We start from the raw sequence: 20,874 nt of genomic DNA on the forward strand, positions 1-20,874 counted from the left end.
ATTCAATGTCTTTCTTCAATATAGACTAGAACTAGCCTCTAAACTCCTCCCTCTTAAATTATCTCTTCACATTTATTTCTTCAGATGTTGTAATGATAATAGTTTTATTTTCTAAGCTGACTAGAACCACTACGGTATCATTGAAGCTCACAACCTGAACCAATTGGTGATATTGTACTAGTTTTACTTATGAACATATGCCCTTGCAAATAACTCTTTGCCTCCAGAGGGTAATGACAACCATATAAGATTTAGTTAAAACCATGAGGGTATATATGCTACAAACACCTCCCCATAAACACAGATCTCCATAGACTACCACAATGGTTTTTTGAAGGGAAATTGCATGAGGGTTAAGGAGTAGAAATTATTCCAATTTTACAACTGAAAACTCTTGACTTCTTGAATATCTTATCTTTGCACACAGTGACTACAAAATAGCTTGTTGGAATATCACAAGGTGCTCATTTAACAAGAGCTCCACCCCATGTTTTAAAATATCCACTTGGGCATTGATAACAATCTAGAAATAGATAATCTTTGCCACTTTCTGAAAGTATAGTTTTCATAAACTCTGATAATATATAAATTTTCTCTTGTGTAATCAAATTTAAAATTCAAAATTGCAAACAACTTTATTACTCACAAAACCTCTTATTAGATCTAACATGATGGTAGGGTAGATGCACTAATACCACTGTAATATCCTACCCTGATATACTCCAAAATATTTTTTTCTCAATAAATTTCAGAAATAACATCAAAGAATTTATTCCACTAAACCAACATATATATGAGAAAATGCTCATGTATAAAATACTCATAAAATGTTATTGCATTATAAACTAGCATACAATAAAAATCTAATAATATAAATAGTGATAACAATCATATTGGAAAAATGTACTTGAAATGTAGCTGTGAACTTCATAGTGAATTCACCACACAAAGGTGAATCAGCTATGTCCAATCCACCAAAGAAAAACCTAAGGGTTTGCATTCTCTGATCCTAAATAGAAGTTGAAGCTTCTGAGAGATCTCAACCCAAATCAATATCCAAGCATGCCCAAAATGAGTCTCCCTTCTTTTAATGCATCGAGATGTCACTCTTCAATTTCCACTTCTCTGTCTTTCATCATCTTCTTCTTTTGTCACCTTTTAACCCCCTTTATAATATTATATTGACCCATTTTATAAATTTTCTTTAAACTCTCATGAGTCAAATTTAATGTTATATGAATTTAACTCCAGAATTCCTAATGTCCCAAAAAGGGGACATTACATATGAACATATAAAGGCCTTATCAATGGAGCTCTTGGTGAAGGAACCAACATAATTTATAACCTTGATTCAAGCCTCTAGATGTTTCAAAGTTTGTTCTAATGAGGTTTGAAAATTACAATGGTCCATCGTGGAACCAAACTAACCCTAAGGTTGTCCCAATACCTCAAGTATCACTAGGCAATCGAAAGAAAATGCCACTCATAGTGGCATGAGCCATAACCATACACAAATCCCAATGACTCAATGAACAACAATTGACATTAGAAAAAAGAGAGTCAAGGTCTAATGTTCATTGCCATATTTAGACTTGGGTCATTAGATGACCTTCACATTCAACTGATGTTTTCCTTTGATAGATATTCCAAAATGGAAAACAACCCATACACAATAAAAAGGAAAAATGAGGCTCGATTGCACCAACTCACTTTCTAACAAATCAAGGTCTTACAGATATTTGAAGACAAGCAATAAAATATAAAGAAAGAAATTCAAATATAAATAATGAGTATTTTTAAAGAAATATATATTGAAATGATATTAGACAGAACTTTATCAATGTAAATTGTAACATGAATCTATACATATGTACTTATTTTTGTGCATGTCTTATGTGTCACTACACAATTTTATCATATCATCTATTTGGATTTGTATTGTAGGCATTAGGGATTGGTAATGTAAATTTTTAAATACAATTAGACTAAGAAGGTACACATAAACTAAAATTTATTTTTATTTCATCTAAATAAGATAATGGAGGCTAAACCTATAAGCATTTTAAATTTGGATGCAATTACCAAATGTGAAAGGAAACCACATTTTTTGATAATTTTGGGCCAAAATAATCTTTTTTATTTTACTTAGAGATCCCAAATTAGCCAAGATTGATTCTAAAATCATAAATGATGACCACTATGTAGAACAACCTCTGGACCTTCCTAATTAGATGAACTTTCCTCTCGACAATCCACATAGAGGTCAGTTGCACAATTAACCTCTCAATGAACAATCTTAATAGAAAAATCTTTTGTTTGATCCAAATGTTCCCAAATATTGACAATCCAATTCTTTAGCTTTGACTTGGAGATGTGTCTATTCTAGGGTTGCATGGAGAGACATCCCTAAACCCCTGGAACACACCCCAAAGATGGGGAGACATCTCCCTTCTTAGAGAATTATCTAGAGACTTGGCAGGATTATTGATGCATGAGCATTTTAGGTCTTAAACAATCTTGCATAAACCTAGAAAAATTATTTCTTATTTTTAATATCAGTTTGTTGTTCGCAAAGTAGCTATTGCTACTTTTGGTTTCTTTTTGTGTGTAGTTGATATCATTCAAGGACCTCTCTTAGATCCTTGTCCTAAGTGTGCAATATCTAATGTTTCATAGTTCTCGAGTTCTGTGTCATTATTTGTGGTCCCTATTTTCTTATTATTTTTATCCAGTGAGGCATGTTGTTTGATTGGCATAGTTTCCTATGCTTACATGGTGGTTTGCGTAGTTTGGAGCTAACTCCTAACACACACATGGACCTATATCTATGTGCACGTGGTTTAATTTTTTCCTATGCTTGGGTTTTGATTTACTCTTTCAAGAATGGACCAATATTGTAATTAAATGCTTCACTAGCCAACTTGTGACTTAGCTAGCTATAAAAGAAGCTTGGTTAGATATAGGAAGAAAACATTCTTAGAGGGGTAGAAGATAGAAGATGTGAGCTTGGACTCTGAATTGTAATTCTTGATTCTATATAAGATCGCAACCTAGTAGGCCTCATAGTCAGGCATGTTGTTATTTTTTATGTGAAGTTAAATAATTACATCTATAAATATGCTACATTTGGCATTGTGTTCTTTGTGGTTTATCTAATTTTGTGTGTAGCTTCCCTGTGTAACTCTGAGAAGGAGAGTGTTGGTAGGTTTAAGTCAAGTTTATTCCACATGTTTTAGGCTCCTTTCATTTCCTCCAACGTCAATTACAGTGTGCTATATTTTATATTTGGGTGCAATTTCAAGGGTTAAGAATTTTAGATAAACTCTAACAATGTCTAGATGAGTGGGGAATTTTTTTTAGTTATCTTGTGATAATTTTTAATCTTTCTATATTTTGTTTGATAACTCCATAACCCTTTCCTACACATAAACAAATAAGGAAAATATTTCCTAAGGGAGTTTACATTGGTCAAATGCCAACTTTGTAATCAACATTGGAAATTAAATGAAATTGCATAAAGGAAAGGATATTAAAATGGTAAATGCTTGATTCACCTTGCATAAACCTCCATAGACAAATGTGAAAATTGTTCATACCCATGGAAATGCTTGAATATATTTGAAATCAAGGAGTCAACCTTGGAATGCGATGTAGAATCAAGGAGTCCCTCAAAGATGCATGGATCTATGAACACTAATCCTATATCTTGAATACAACTATGATTGATAATCACTTGTAATGGAGGAGAGAGAAAGTGAATGGGAGGAGATATCTTCTTGTGCGATTGAGAACTCTTCTACTTGGCCATCATGGGAGAGGAAATTGCTTCAATTGGAGAATATTTCCTTTGCCTTGAATGATCTTGAAGAATTGGAGACTTGGAGAAACTTGATCTTGGATGCTTGCCTTCCAATCTTGAATCAAATTGCTCAATTGATCTTAATTGCTTGATAATTTAATTGAAAATTTGTAAATCATGAATGTATATTAGAATGAGGAGAGATGGGAGGTTTGTATACTCAATCCATCATTTCAAATTCAAAAATGACCTTGGGCCAAATTTGTGCTATAATCCTTAGGGACAAAATGCCATAACTCTTTCCTAGGTATAAAATTAATTTAGTATTTTGTACCCTGAAGAATGAGACAAATTTGGAAAATGTGTCAAGATTGATGAAAAGATGTAGGGCGAAGAACAAAGATTGCTAGGATCAAGCATAATTAGAATTTGGACCTCGAAGCCTCCAAAATTGGGTCCAATAGGTGTTAATGAATAACTTTAAGCAATTATTTTGCAATACTACATGTGGTATGTTGAATATTCAAAGATCCCAACATTAATTGTAGATTTCATATTATATAGTGTAAATAATAAACAATATTATAGATATATCATTGGTAATAGAATGCATTTTCATAGTAATAAACTCATTGCCAATATCATATGATATATTGTGAGCTTTATGTCACATTAGTTCAATCATTATTAGTTCACTTTTGTTAAATATATTATCAAATAAATGCACATGTGTTTGCATTGTCTTAAATTACTTCATAAATTATCAATTTACATAGTAAGGAAAGGGAGTCAAAGTAACAATCTCAACATTCTCTTTACATCGAAAAAGGGACATTACAATGACTATCAAAACTCCACAAAAAAGCCCTATTGATCTCTTCTTCTACAACTTGCAAGATACAAAACTAAAAATTAATTGATAACTCTAACAAAGAAATACTTGAAATCTAATCAGAAAGCTCTATTCTAAACTTGCAATCTAAGTTAGTTGATATCAACATAATAAAATAAAATAGTTCAATTCCACAATATAGAATCAATACATGATTAATAGAAGCCTTAGTACTCAACTAAACTTAATCCCAAAATAATTTGGAATTCTTTACCTTATAAAAATTAAATATACAAATTTAGTCAACTATCAAATATTTACAAAGAGTAGGCAAGCATGACTAAACTCTTATTCTTTCTAACCTAAGCATAACTTTAAGTCTTGACCAACACATGTTAATCTTAGAATCAAACTAACACAACACTCAAAAATATGCAAGGTTTTCTAACTTATTACATGACCACAAACAAGGACAACACAAACTTACATGTGTGTGGACTTAGATGACATCGATCACCTATTCACCATGTCTATGTCCCTCTATTAGGTAATACTCTCCCTCTCTTTCCTTAAGAAAAAATAGATAACATGTACCCACTTTATCAACCACACCAATAACTAGTCATTACATTCTAATAATCATATACATTAAAATAAAAATAATATTCATTCATTATTACTAGGAATGATAATATTAGATTTTCTAAATGATCATTTCAAAACATCATACTATTTTAAAATAAATTATCAAATACATATTAACATGATTTTGTTTTATTAACAATATCCTAAAAACAAAATGTAACATTATGTCCATATGACTATAAATCATTGTAGACCATAAACAAAGTAGACTATAAAACAATCCATTTTCATTCCACTATTACATAACCAAACTAGACTATAAAACAATCCATTTTCATTCCACTACTACATAACCAAACATTTCCCGTGCTTGAAGTGGAATCCATCTCTGGTAAGGAAAAATAAAATACAACATATGAACTTTTGCTATGCGTACTACGTGGAAAACCACCCGCAGTTTCAACAATTTTATATTGCGCATAGGCTGATCAACCAAAGCTTCCACTAATCATGGCCACGCTCAATACTCATCTTCATACTGTTCCTAGTGGTGAAACACTCGAAAATGCTCTGGTTTGCCGGCAAATGAGCAAGCCTCGCATTAATATAGAGTTGACAATCGGCATGATAATTTGAAACACAACAAAATACTCTTCTTCCTCTTTCCGTTAGGTTTTCTTCAGCAGTTGCAAAAGAGCAGATTATATAGCCCAATATCACAATGATGAGCTTTACTATCCCGACGGACTCTACTTTCACCCGCTTGCCTGCTGCGCCACGCCTCGATTGCAGGTATTTTCCTTTTCGTTTCCACTGCGTTTTTTAATTATATTTTTTAGTTTACAGGGCTTATATTCATGGTAGTACCGTTGCAAACGTAGATTGGAATTCGTAAAAGTAGAAGCTTTGAGCTGTAACTCTGCTCACTTGTGTTTTTATATCCAGCAGTGTTAGGGGATTATTTTTGAAAGTGTCCAAGATTAAGGCTTGTGCAAGTACCACTTATAATGAATCTTCATTTCAATCGCATGGCCTTGGAATAAAAACTACAGCACGCTCCTCCCTTATTAATCAGTCAGGTGAATTTGGCACCTTTTTGCATTCTATTTGTTGGCAAACTAAGTTTTCTTGCATTTAGTCTTTCTTTTCTCCAGTTCTCAAAAAGGCTTTTGTTTCTGTTTTTTTTCCTTTGCATTGTATTCTTGGTCTCTGATTTGTGTTGCCCACTTGCGTACAAGATTTTGCTGTTACCTACTTTCAACACTTTAACGTGTTTGGTACGGATTTTAGATCCCCGGCTTCACAGTGAAATCGCCCGTATTTTAGTATTTACAATAAAAAAGCTGTTGACTGTTATTTTCAGAACACATCAATTAATTACGCATTCGGTCATGGTATTTAACAATGGATGGATTGATGAGTAGGAGTTATTTTCCACAGCAAGTTAAATTGTGATATTGCTATCATGATTCAACTGTGTAATTTTTGAGTCAAACTCATTGACCCATGTTTCATGAGTACTGGTTAATAAGAACCCACCTCTAATGCGAATGAATGAAACACACAGTAGTCATTAAAGGGATGGGTTTCTTGAGTGGTTCCATTGAAGGAGGCAACCAGGAATTTCTATACAGTTTTGCATGGGTGTATTTGGAAAACTTTGGATTACAGTTTGGCCACATATAAGTCTTATGTTGCTGCTCTTGAATTTCGGTGGCTTTTTAAGGTAATATATAACTGCAGAGCTGTTCTATAAATGATCAGGCACTAAAAAAATTACTGTAGATTTTTCAAAAGGATTTGTAGTCACATCTAGAGTAGGAGAGGAAGGGAGGATGAAAATATGTGGGTACAGTTCAGCTAATTCTCTGGCGTTTCTTTTGCTTGATATTAATCTTGGAAGCTCTTCTGTTTATTATCTGCTGATCTTGTACATGTGAACCATGCTTTAGGTGAGGTGGGAGATGGGGGGCATCTTACTACTGCCTGTCCTCCATTCACCCCTTCCAGTCCCTCTCTTTCAGACAGATTTTCAAATTTTTTCTGGCCCTAGTACTGGTATAATGGATAAGGAAGTGATGATAATAATGGATGTTGTAGCCAAAAAGAACTGGAACATCAAGGAAGGATAGCTAGTCCTTGCATGTTGGCTGTGGAGGAGAATACATTCATCAATTTGGAAGCCACATAAATCAAGATGAATGTGACAACTCACCTTAGCTGTAGCTTTATTTGTAGATTCATGGGGATCTAACTTCCTTAAGAAAATATGCTTGCATGGGCTTATAGAAATTGCAAAACTAAGCATGATATTTATTATAATATTATAATGTTTCTTTAATGGTTATCTTAGTACTGTCCATCCTTCATTCGCCCCTTCCAGTCTCTCTCTTTTAGACAGATTTTCAACTTTAATCTGGCTCTAGTAGTGGTGTAATGGATAAGAAAGTGATGGCATAATGGATGTTGTAGCCAAAAAGAGCTGGATCATCAAGGAAGAAGAGCTAGTTCTTGTATGCTGGCTCTGGAGAAAAATACATTCATCAATTTGGATGCCACATAAATCAAGATGAATGTGACAACTCACCTTGGCTGTAGCTTTATTTGTAGATTTATGGGGGTCTAACTTTCTTAGGAAGATATGCTTGCATGGGCTATAGGAATTGCAAACCTATGCTTGAGACTATTAGAATATTATAATGTTTCTCTAATGATCATCTTAGTTAGTCTTTAGTTTATTAAGTAGTTTCTATTTTCGTTTTTAGTTTCATGATTGCTTCTGTTAGAAACATCATTTTTAGTTTTCATCTCCTTTGTTTAATAACAACATTGATTTACCATATCATGGTATTAGAGTAGGTCGATGGGATTTCATAAAATATGGCTATATTTTAAAGGAAAAATTGAGCTTCTTTTGATTTGGAATTTTTTCTAGAAACTTGTTTTTCAATTTTTCAATTTTTAAAATAAAAATATTTGGAGGTATTTTATTAAAAATTGTGGTTCATCTTCGAATATTATTGGTGAAAATTGTAAGCCTTGTTGACGGTTTGGACTGTGCAATTTCTTGGTTTGAGATAAACTCTTTCATTTTTGAGGGTTGCATATTGCTTGCATGTGCTTTTTGTGAGTTGCATAATGCCTATCTGTGCTGTTTTACCTCATGAACTCTTGTGTTTTGCTGCATGAATTTCTCTTTTGGGTTTAATTAAACTTTTTCCTCAAACATTATCTATTGGGTTTTATCTTTTTTTCCTCAAAAACGATGCTTTGTATGTTGATCCAAATCTTGGATTCTATTGTCTGGTTTTGATCAAATTTTCACCTCAAAAAATCATGTTTGGTTTTTTCAATTTGTCTCTTTAAAAATCGTGGCTTTTGGCAGTTTCTTTTGAGGCATCATGCTCATTTGCAAAGTTTAGAGGGTTTGCTGATTTATCCTTAAACTGTGCTAGTTGTTCTCAGTGCTTGTCTTTGTCTTTAGGGAAGAGCAACTCTCTTATTCAACATCATGTTGGATGTTTTTGTGATGATTTCTGCTTAGATGTCTTACTAATTTTGGGAATGGCAGAGTCAATGGCGGACTCTTATCTCTTGTTGCAAAGTATTCTAAAGAAGGGGGTACCCTTCTTTGTTTTCTGACGAATTTTGGTTACTTGTGGTCATTGACATGTTGTAGATCCAGGGAGTGTCTCAGCAACAACAAAGTGTTTTGAATAATTTGTGACCAAAAGACATCAGTTAGACAATGACCATTAAGGGAGGGTATTAGAATATTTCAATATTATAATGTTTATTTAATGATCATCTTAGTTATTCTTTAGTTTATTAAGTAGTTTCTACTTTCATCTTTAATTCACGATTGTTTCTTTTGGAAACATTGTCTTAGTAAATCTATATAAGGAGTTTTCATCTCCCTTGTTCAATAACAACATCAATTTACCAGAGTAGAGATCAGATTGTTTATCTGATGATGCTTCATTGCTATCATCGCTAATGATTATGATTGGGGTCAAATCTTTAAAGTAGGTCTGTACTTCTTTAGGAATGTGAGATTTGTCACAAAACATTGGCATTTAGGTTTTACTTTTAAATTGTTGGAGGAGTTATCGACCATAAACCTTGTTTGTATTCCTTTGTATGTTCTGCAAATGGGTCTTGATTATTTGTATTTGACACTATTGCTAAATTGTTGTAAAAAAATTGATTAATACACCATTTCATGGAAAAGGTCTTTCTTGCTATACTGGAACCAATGTGGAGCTAGCTTTGTCCATGCCGTTGCCAAAAAGCATCACTCTACAAGCAAAGGATATAAAGTTGATGATCCAACCTCTAGTCTTTGAGAGCCTACTAGAGGATATCATGCGTACAGGCATCAAGGGAACAATCCTCTTTACAAGAACTACAATGATCAGGCAAGAGCTCAAGAGGACATTAAATAGGACTTGAAAGGAATAATTTAGTGAGAAAGAAAGTAAACAAGAAAGTTAGGACCAAAGATTAGAACTAAAAGAAAAAGGAAGTTGTTTCAGAGTTGGCTCTTGTTGAGAAGAAAGAGGTGGTTTTAGAAACCCAACTTCTGATAGGAAATATGGTTTGTAAGGACAATCCTATCCTTTTTGAATAACGTTTTAGGTTTGATTTGCATGATCTCATTGTGGAACTTGAAAAGAACAAAAAAATGAGCTGAAATAGATACTTTTGGAGTAATGTGATATGAAGCCCCCATCCTTTAAAGGAAGAGAGGTAGAAGATCCAAGAAAACCCTCAGATCCAAGAAAACCCTCACCTTCAAGAGGTGTTTACTTGGGTGGAAATGAGAAAAATAAAAAAGGGGACTTAAGCAGGAGCAGGACTGACCAAACACGTCTTTCTTCAAAATATTGCAATGGTTGATGAGGGGGTAGGTAACCATGCAGCTGAAAGACATTTAGGTGGATACTAAGAGATCCAATCCTTTCTTGTCACACCTTATCAATGAAGGCTAACAGATTGCAGCTCCTATGAAAGTTATATCACAGCAACAAGAAAACACAGTCAATATTAAATCATGGTCGTGGCCCATAAAGTATAACTTAGGCGAATTAAAATGTGATGCTAGTGATGCATAGAAAAAGCAGGTCATATAATTAAGAATCTATCAAAGGGCAGAATTTTTGTTGACAGTTAAACTATTATTCTTCAAGTGCAATGATGAAGGGTTGTATCCCTGCAAGGGCAAGATTATCGATAGGGCGCGACTCCTTTTGAAGCTATACGAGGGAGGACAAATCAATTAGATAGGCATCCAAAAAGGGATCATCATATGTAAAGAAACATTCACTCTATGATCAGAATATCAGATCAGATTGAAATAATAAGGCAGCGGCTCTATAGAGAAAGATTATCCTTGACAAAGGTTGTTACTATGCACTCTCTATTGGGGACTATATGAGGCAAACCTTTTCTACTTTTGAGAAAGATTATTTTGGCAAAGGTTGTGAGCATTCATCCCCTCTTGAGGACTAAGACAAACCTATTCTTGGAGCACGGTATTGAAGAAGATCGGATTTGATATAAGTGATTTGCATACAGTTAAAATCAACAATCTTGTGGTATGCAATGTGATGATATTGATTAACATATAATCTCTTATGTACTATAATATAGTGAATAATTATAATTGTTATTCTATCTAGATTCTTAAATTATTTATTTAATCTATTTATTCTCATACAAATAGTCATGTAACGGTTAGTAAAAAAACATGATTAGGAGGGTAGAGATGGTTTTCCCCTCTAAGTAGCCATCCATGTTTGATGGACAAGAGTTTTTACCACTTGTGGGCCAAGGGGTGTTACATCATGCTTTGGGTTTAATTGTGGCTAACATTTTGGACACCCTGTCATGCTTTCTTCTCCAACCCCTATGATGATTGGTTGTTGGAAGTGAAACTAAAGAATAGAAACAATCATATATGGGTTAGTAAGGAGACATGATTGGGGGGCCCATGACAGGTTTCTCTATCTAAATAACTCATCCCATGGATGAACAAGAATTCCTGCCTCTTGGGCCAAGGGGTGTTATATCATGCCCTTGGGGCCTAGTTGGGGTGAATGTTCTAAGCAATCTATGGTGCTCTCATCTCTTAATCTTTACTATGGTTGATTATTGGAAATGAAGCTATAGGTTAAAGTATGTGATAACAGTTAATTTCTTATTTGCTTTTAAAAGTTCAATAGCTATTTATACGATTTAATTATAGAATACTATTTGTAAATAAATTATATTATGGAATTATTCTTTTGGGCAAAACTTCTATGTTACTTGGGGATGCATTCCAAGGTTTTTTAGGTGTCCTTGGCCTAAGGACATCCTGGGTCAAGGAGCGACTTTGATTTTGAATTATAGAGGCTATTTGACTTCAGCTCTCAAAATAACACAAGTTTTGCCTACAAATTCTGTTAGTTCTTCTATTTTAAGTTTCTCTAGTGTATAAATGCATGGTTTGTTCATGTTTTCATATGAATATTTTAAATCTCCTTGCATATTTTTAGTTTCCCCTATTTTTATTTAGTTGTTCCCTAGCCATTGACAAAATTGGCAAAATCGTTTGTTGTGTTGGTGTTAAAGCATGTCGCTTTGGTCTGACATCACTGTGATCAGCATATATATATATGTGTGTGTGTGTGTGTACAACAGTATGATGCACATACTATTATACATATATGCATACATACTTGCTGTATGTAACCAATGCACTGTAGAAACCGATGATATATATTTTCTGAGATAATTTAAGGCATGATCAAAACATATTCTGATTTCTTTGGTATTTAGATCTCTTTCGATCTACACTTTATATTGGGCCACAGATCTTAATGATTAGTATTACATTGTTTTACTTGTGTTAAGTTCATAACAAATCGTAAATGACTAGTTACTTCCGAATAGGTGTAAGGATGAATGTCCATGTCTCCATTCGGAGACATGACCATTCATCCCCACACCCTTTCACTCAATATATATACCTGATCTGCCCGAGTAAACAAGGCATCAAAATCAATTAATGCAAGCATATCAAAGGATCGAAGGACATTTTGAGTTCAAGAATATAATTTTATCTCTGTTATCTCTGCACTAACCTCTACAGTTTCTGGAGCGAATCAGTCCATTATCAATAGTGTTCATACCTGCAATAAAATTGTGCAGCAGTCTGCCATCGACGTTGAAATCTGGTAAGAAACCTTACAGTTGGAAACTCATCCCTCTGTCCACTGCTGTCTAATCCTGGGAACTTGGTGACCTTGCAAAAATCAGGTATTTCCCAATTCTGGGACATTACATTTCTCATAAATATATTGTCTTGGAATCTTTAGGGTATTGATGCCCCTACCAAGAGTAGAGTACTTTAGAGACTCATGGATAAGCATAACCCAAATGCTAAGTTGCATGGGTACCTCCCCCCCCCCTCCGGACCACGTACCGGTTCGACTTGGGTTCGTTTTTGGAGGCCTGGTTCGATCTGGTTCGAACCAGAGTTCGAACCCAAGAGAACCACATATAAAATTTCGGACCAGGGTTTGAACCCAGGAGAACCACATATAAATTTTCCACATTACAGCATGTTTTAATTTAATTTATGTTGATACATCTTGGCTCTGGGTTGGTAGGCATTACAATGCCACAGTTTTTTAGTGTTGAGTAATCCCTAGCTGTAAAACACTTTCTATTTGAATCAAAATGCTACTAAATTTGAGACACCCACAAGAGAAGATGCTCAACATGTGGCGACCACCATGACCAATTTCGAGGAATTTCAGGGCCTATTTGAGTAGCAATATGAATTTTTCAAACACTAAACAATAAACAACGTTTTATTGGGAAATGTTGCCCTGTAGAAGAAAGTTACGGTCACATGAATATGGTCAAGTGTGGCAGCTACTTACCACATTGTCTATCACTGTTTGGCTGATTATTTCTCCTCTAGGTATATTAAAAATTGTATTAAAGAATATTGAATTTGGGACGTCAGACTGTGTTATCCAGAGGCCTCCATGAATGGTCTTTTTCCAATTTACTGTTGTTGATCAGTGCTTGGGAGATTGTGCCCAAAGAGATTGAAGAATATTCAGCTGGTCAAAGGGATTTACCTTCTGCAAGCTAGATCTAATTAGTTTTTAACCACGTTCAATCGATTATGTTAATCATAATAAGAGTTTGGTAAATAAATTTATGAAAAGAAGAAATTTTTATTAAAACTTACTGTTGATCTGCATAAACTAATCAGATACAGTTATGAATTTTTTAAATGAAAGGGAAGAGATCTAGTCGCTAGGGGTTCCAATGATCGCTGTGGTTTGCTACTATATTGTTTATGCTGTTTTAAAGTTTTTTGTTGTTCAAATGTGTTTATGCTACTATGCTACATTCTAATTCTAACTCATGCTTCATAAAGATGTATATATATATATATATATATATATTAAAAAAAAATATTTTTTTTACATGTTTTTGTACTAACAAACCCAAACGAACCCAAACCCCTTTTCAAAACTTTGTCGAACCAGCGAACCAGTTCTCGAACCCGAACCCGGAACTGAACCGCGAACCGGCAACTTAGCCCAAATGTTGTTTTAGCGTAGGAAACTAAGATAGGATCCCATCAATTGACTTCTCTCAATTTAGGGAAAATGAAAATAAAAGGCTGCGAGGTGAAAGCTTGAAAGGTTCCTAGGGTTTTGGCAATCATTTGGAATCATTTGGTGGTGATTAGTTGTAGGCAATCTAATATGATTTTTCTCTTGGTTAATATGTATGGGCTGCAAAGTGATTCAATAAAAATGTTGTTTGGACCAGATCCTGCAACTGATGAAAGATTTTGAAGGTTTTATTTGGATCATTGTAGGATATTTTGATACTTAGCTTGAATTTTTTGAGAATAATTTTGGGATCTGTTTTTCTAAGGAAAATGGAAGTTTCTCCACCTTCATTGAGAAGTTTGATCTTTGGAAAATTAAGCTGTTTCACAATTGGTTTACTTGATTTAACAGAATAAAAGGCCAATCTCATATTGTTGGTTACTTGGATAGATTCCTTGCCCTACTAGTTGGATTGATTATAACCAATGCCTATCTTTGAAAGTCATGATGGTGGTAAGCATAGACCATTGGTCCATCAGCTTGGCTGTCGAGAAGTATTGATTTTTGAGTACTCCTTTAAAATTTGAGTTGTGGCTTAATCATCTTGGCTTGGAGATTGGGACATATTTCTTCCATTAATAATAGGTATGGTGCAATTAGTTCTTCCATTAATTACGAGATTTAAAGAGTATCCTTAACGAATGGAATTCAATGTATTTAAAATCTTGTTTACTTAGAAGAGAAGTCAAGAATGTCGGAGTAGTCAAGATCTGCTTGCAAACTCAAAATTCTCCACAAATATAAAAATGCAAAATGAGAATACTATAAGTGTGTAAAATAAGATGTACAAATGAGCCTTGTTTATAAAGGCAAGCAAGAAGAGGTGAGAAGGTAGGAGTCAAACTCTAACAATTAGTTCTTCCATTAATTATGAGACTTAAAAGAGTATCCTTAAGGAGTGGAATTCAATGCATTTAAAATCTTGTTTACTTAGAAGAGAAGTCAAGAATGTTGGAGTAGTCAAGATCTGCTTGCAAACTCAAAATTCTCCACAAATATAAAAATGCAAAATGATAATACTATAAGTGTGTAAAATAAGATGTACAAATGAGCCTTGTTTATAAGGGCAAGCAAGAAGAGGTGAGAAGGTAGGAGTCAAACTCTGACTATCCCCCAGGTATGAAATATTTGTACGACTCTATGGACAAGTGTTGTAACACTTGGTGACTCTACATGAGGTCAGACAATAGTCTAGATAGTTTCTAAGTGATATTAATTCATTAAGTGTATTGTGAATAGGACTCTACTAAGTAGGCAAATAGCCAAGTAGTTTGATGATACCTCTTTTCGCACTAGCATAACCCCCAAAGCAATACTTTAGTAAGCTAATCACTGAAAAGATGAGTCTTGACGACATGGCTGGATAAGGCACTCATCTGCAAATGAAAATCTCTCATAAATAGAGAAAAACCGATGGGAACAAAGACCCACTCTAAACAAGAAAAAGAGAAGGCTAATACCTCTTGGAAAAGATGTCCATATAATGATGAACATCTGAAGCATGTCAAAACTATAAAATTCTGGTGAAGATGAAATGGTATTTGTTAGAATCAATGAACCTCCAAAGATGTAGATCAAGAGATTCAAAACTCTAAATGGGTGAGCATATATGACACTACTCAATCATAAAGTTGAAGATGTAGATACAAATATGATCAACGAACACGATCAATAAAGTATGAGTGACCTGTAGTACACTACTAAAATGTGCTTGGTGCTCTATATAAGTGCTAAAGTAGGATAGACAAAAAGACTAGGCCTATGTGAGCCCCTTGTAAATTTGTGAAGCCCATTTGGCTACACTAAAGTTCCTCAATTTCTTTATTAAAACAAGGAAGCATAAATACCACCCTAATGTTGGTTAGGAAGTGGTATTGGCAATCCAACTAAAATTAGGCACAAAAATGTGCACATGAATGTAGAACCAGTATTAGGTGAAGAGATTTACAAGAAAATGAAAAAAATAGAGTGCATCATGACACATGCACATGAGGTGAGAATCAGAAGGATCCATCACTATGACAACAAATTCAAGGCACTACACAACCCTCCATTGCACTTTATAATTAAGTGCAAGTACAAGATTCCCTTCTCAAGGATACACATTTAGTTTAATGACACTTTATAGTTTATACTAAGTTATCGATTTGGGTTTGATGGTTTGCTCCATGGGTTCGGTCAATTTTTTTTCAACACCATTATATTAGTAGTCAAATAACACAGCAAAAAACACTGCCATATTAATAGTCAACCATTAGTCAAACTCAAATGTCATGATATATATTAGACTTCAAAATAAAAAAATAATAATGTCAAGAGTCAACAATCAGCCATCTTTGATCAAATGCTGTGTGGGTCATCTAAAATATCATCATCGTCAGTCATATTAGATGATTTATGTTGTGGTGAATTAGAAGAACCATAAATAGTGCTACCAGCACTTGCATTGGCATTGGCACTAGCACTCTCGTGCTCACTAGGTGGGTCGTAGTCATCTTCAACATCAAGTGCAATAGAGTGGGCAGTGGATGCATCCAATTCAATATGTTTTGGCTTGATATCCCACTTCCTTGTCTCCACTTCTTTGTAGCCACTTTGTTTGTGTAAGGAACAACAAATTTGAATTCACAAACACTGAACACCGAGTCCTCTTACTTTTTGGAATTAAAAAAAGGTCAACATAGATTTAAATAAGTCCGAATTTGGTAAATTTTCACAATTGGAAGCGAAATTCTCCATGGGTTCATACAAGCCAAATCTATAGGCTTTGAGTCAGACCTTGTCCAAAACTACAAGGGATCCCACTAGGACCTCAAATTGGGACTCAAGCTTTACTTGGGTGGATTGGTAACATAGTTTTATAGCTTCATGTCAGTTTTCTTACTTAGGAGCGCTATAGGAATGATGTAGCTTTAATACATACTTCAATCCACTTGTAGTTGTGCTATATGCTAAGTCTCTCCAGGTTTCCAAGATGGATTTATTTTTCTCGAAGCAGGGGATGACAGTCGGGACGACAAAATATAAAAATAGGGAAAATCTCCAACATATTAGGAAATTATAAATATCTATATAAAAACACGGATACAACATGCTTATATATATTACGAAGTAATTCAAAAATATTTGCTTGTTATTAACAGAGACCAAGAGGCCTATATATACAAAAGAATAAAGTGATGTTTCCTTAGGAAACAATCGTAAAGAATAGAAATATTCTACTATAGCTAAAAGAAAGCTGAAGAAAGCTAATAGATAACTACAACTAACTAAATATTAGAAACATTCTAATATTTACAATAGATTACAATAGATAACCATTAGATACTAAGTAGAGATAATAGAAACTATTTATTATCGTAATACCCTCCCTTAATGTTTAATCTATCTAGAACACAAAGCTGTCAAAAAGCATAAAGGGCAAATTCTGTCTGCTTAAGGTGCTCCACACCATTTGCTCTGAGCTGCGAATGTGATTGCTTAGATAGGGCAGCTAAGCGCTTTCGAAATTCAACCTTCATATGCTCAAACTTGTGGCAATAGTTGCATTGAATGTTTTTCTTTCGAGAGCCTTCTGAATCTGGAGTAGAGGATGTCTACTGAGAACACTGTTGATGCTTGCCTTGATCCTTCTGAAAGGATTTAGTAGTGAAGGCTTGCTCTGTGGAGGTGGAGCTGGAACTACTACCTAACTGTTGTTTACATCGATCTTGCTGAAGTAGAAGTGTACAAAGATTAGAAGACGTGATGTTGAGAGTCTTAATAAAGTGCTCATAGGACTTTGGTAAATTCCAAAGAGTGATAACCACAATGTCCTCTTCCTCCATCTTGCGATCGATGGCAAGCAACTGATCACGGATTTCCTGAATCCTATACAGGTGTGCATGGAGTGAGGTTTGCTCATCCATGATAATAAAAAACATAGTGTTCTTCAAAAAGAAAGCTCTACTTTTGTTAGAAGTCTCATGAAGACCTTTGAGATGTATCCAGATCTCGGTAGGTGTCTTGCCGAATGGAATCTGAGAGAGCTGATCATCAACCATGGATAATTTAGGAAGCATCACCACCTCTCGATTATTTATATCCCATGTATCCTGATCAAGACCAGGAGCAGTCAGACGCTTCGTAACACCCAAAACAAGTTGATCGGTGTTTCAATATTCAAAAATTGCGATGATCTATTGCTTCTAAGTGCCATAATTTTGACCATTGAATTTGGAGTTGTGCTCGAGCAGAATGTTTGTCAAAGATGCCATGGCACGTTTTTCAATGAAAAAACGTGAAAATCTGTTAAGGTACATTCTTTGAGGCAAAAAATGGAAGACCTAAAAAATTTGGAGAGTGACCCAGAAGAGACCTTGAACAATATGTTGTCGGTTTTTGGAGCCGTTGGATCGAAAATCGAGGCACCCAAAAAAATAGACAACCCAATTGAGTTCTCGAAAAACCCATCAAAAATCCGAAATCAAAATAAATATTCAAGCTTAGAAATTAGGGTTTCAAAGAAAACCCTAGTTGGTGGAAAAATGAGATCCAAGCAATGGCAAATTTGGACCAAATTCGTAGCAGAAGTCGACCAAAAAATAGGCGGATTTAAAAGGTGACAAAGGATGTGTGAAGGGTGTGACTGTATTCGGGAAAAAATTGGAGAAATGTAGAGTCGCGATCTGCCATACACCACCCAAAAATGGCGCCAAAGTTCGGCACACACAATGAACATACATGATTTGGAAAAAATTGCTTAGGGGTCGAGATTAGATGCAATTTGTCCAGTTGTGAGTAGTAGAAAATCACACGGGATGCAGTCAAATGGCCAAAACTTTGCATCAACGAACCACAAACTAGGGATTATTTGAGTTGCAGACAAATTTGGTGATTTGTTTTCTTGAAAACCCTAGCCGTATCTATTATAGGTGCGAGTTTTGGTTACAAATCTCCAAGATTTGAACAGATGATACAAAAAATGGAAACCCCAGACAGGTTTTTGTGAAAGATAAGAAATAATTTCGAAAAATCTTAACATAATTTCAATAGAAATTATAAAATTTTCTATAAGCATTGGCTCTGATACCATATTACGAAGTAATTGGAAAATATTTGCTTGTTATTAATAGAGACCGAGAGGTCTATATATACAAAAGAATAAAGCGATATTTCCTTAGGAAACAATCGTAAAGAATAGAAATATTCTACTCTAGCTAAAAGAAAGCTGAAGAAAGCTAACAAATAACTATAGCTAACTATATATTAGAAACATTCTAATATTTACAATAGATTACAACAGATAACCATTAGATACTAAACAGAGATAATAGAAACTATCTATTATCATAATAATATACATTATAAAACCTTAACATATAAGGTTTGTGTTAAATTATTTAAATTGAGTTCCCATGAGAGTGGAAGTCAAACAAATTATCAAAACTCAAACACTATTTAAATCAATTTTATGGAATAGCTAGGAGATGAACTTCCATAAGTTTACAAGTTTCTAGGACATCCCCATTTCTGGGATGAGCTAAATTATGTTGAAAATGCATCGTGGGGTAACACTGGCTATTCAATACACACAGGTTGCTATTGGCTTCCTTCAAACTGCTATTGGTTATTTTCACGTGTTAATGGACTGCTACAGAAAAGGCAACAGGGACTGCATATTATCCTGCTCTAGGCCTATGTATTTCTGCTACAGGATTTGTGTACTAAGATGTTACCACAGGAGGCCTTTATCTGTTATGCCTCAGGCTGTGATAGGAAATATAAGGGTTGCTATATGTACTAGTTCTAAGTTATGTATGGTGTTGATTAGATAAATTGATTGTTATCACTTTATTCAATATAATTGATATATGTTTTTAAAACTGCCAGCCTTTGTCTTTCTCAAAGGCGGTCTTTTGTTTTACTTGTAGAATTTGGATGATTTGTTTCGTATTATTACTTTTGCTTCTATTTTATTATTTAACAACAATTTGCGGCAGAACTTTTCCAGATAGCAGTTGATTTTGGTTGTGATTTTATTCCTTCTATTATGGGCAGTTTAATGTCATCATGCCTTTTTACATTCTTTTGTTTGTGGCCACTGATATTGTTTGTGTGGAACGTTTTCATGCACACAAGGGCTTCTTACTATTTTGGCGTGTGTTCTCATTTCTATCCTTCTATGCGCTAGCCATCTAATTGGTTAATTATTTTCCTCTTTATTATGGTGATATTCTGTGTTTCATATTCTATGTTTCCTTTGTTTAATCAATTCGAAGGGCAATTACAACATTGAAGATGTGTGTTATTCGACTTTGGCTTTCTCTTTGACTGCATGGATTTTTCTTGGGTCGTTATCTTCTCTGTTTCTGTGCAAACAATTTAATAATTCTTGGATAGTGTGATGGCTTTCCAAAACACTTCTGTTCTTGAGAAAACTATAACTTCCTTGGCCCTATGATTTTTCTTGCACATTTCTTTTCCCTAGCTGCTCATTATTCTCAATGAAGCGGTGGCTATGACACATGTTGGCATTTAACAATAGCAGATTTCCACAATCCATTTAACATGGTGGCATGCTATTTTTTTGCTGGTTTGTGGTAGGATCTGCCTTACGCAAGAGGGAGCTGCTGCAGCTTCCTATAGCTTATTATTTTATTTGTAACTTAGTTGCATACTGCTATAGACAACCAATAAACCTACTTTAGCTTATTGAAAAACTGTAAGCAGGTCGTGTAATGCTACATAAGGATTGATAAGACTATCTACCATAGTTTAGCATTTGTTGCTTCTATTTACATACGAGTTTGCTGTCTGATTATGTGGGCTGCTAACTCGGGCAACATTTCATTAAACCTCTATATCTTGATTGCATCAACGAGTTATAGCAAGTGGCATAGAAAATGGTCTTCATCATCTTCAATAGTTCTACTTAAATATTGTAGAAAGGAAAGTGCTAATCCTTTCGCAAATTGTTTGAGTGAACCCAACTT

General features: G+C 34.5%; 1 protein-coding gene across 2 annotated transcripts in view; it reads left to right on the forward strand.

Annotated features, from left to right (window-relative positions):
* The first annotated feature begins 5,563 nt into the window (after window positions 1-5,563).
* OTC (ornithine carbamoyltransferase) overlaps window positions 5,564-20,874 on the forward strand; it is a 29,631-nt gene continuing 14,320 nt past the window's right edge. The window contains exons 1-2 of one of the 2 annotated variants that reach the window (XM_089800517.1): window positions 5,564-6,008; window positions 6,162-6,295. In XM_089800517.1, the coding sequence (XP_089656643.1) occupies window positions 5,938-6,008; window positions 6,162-6,295 (205 nt within the window). In that variant the 5' untranslated portion in view covers window positions 5,564-5,937. The remainder of the gene's footprint in view (window positions 6,009-6,161; window positions 6,296-20,874) is intronic. The other variant, XM_089800518.1, reaches the window with a different exon arrangement.

Source organism: Cupressus sempervirens, chromosome 9 (genome assembly GCF_028749045.1).
Source record: "Cupressus sempervirens isolate cs-2001-9-10 chromosome 9, ASM2874904v1, whole genome shotgun sequence".
Taxonomy (NCBI): Eukaryota; Viridiplantae; Streptophyta; class Pinopsida; order Cupressales; family Cupressaceae; genus Cupressus; species Cupressus sempervirens.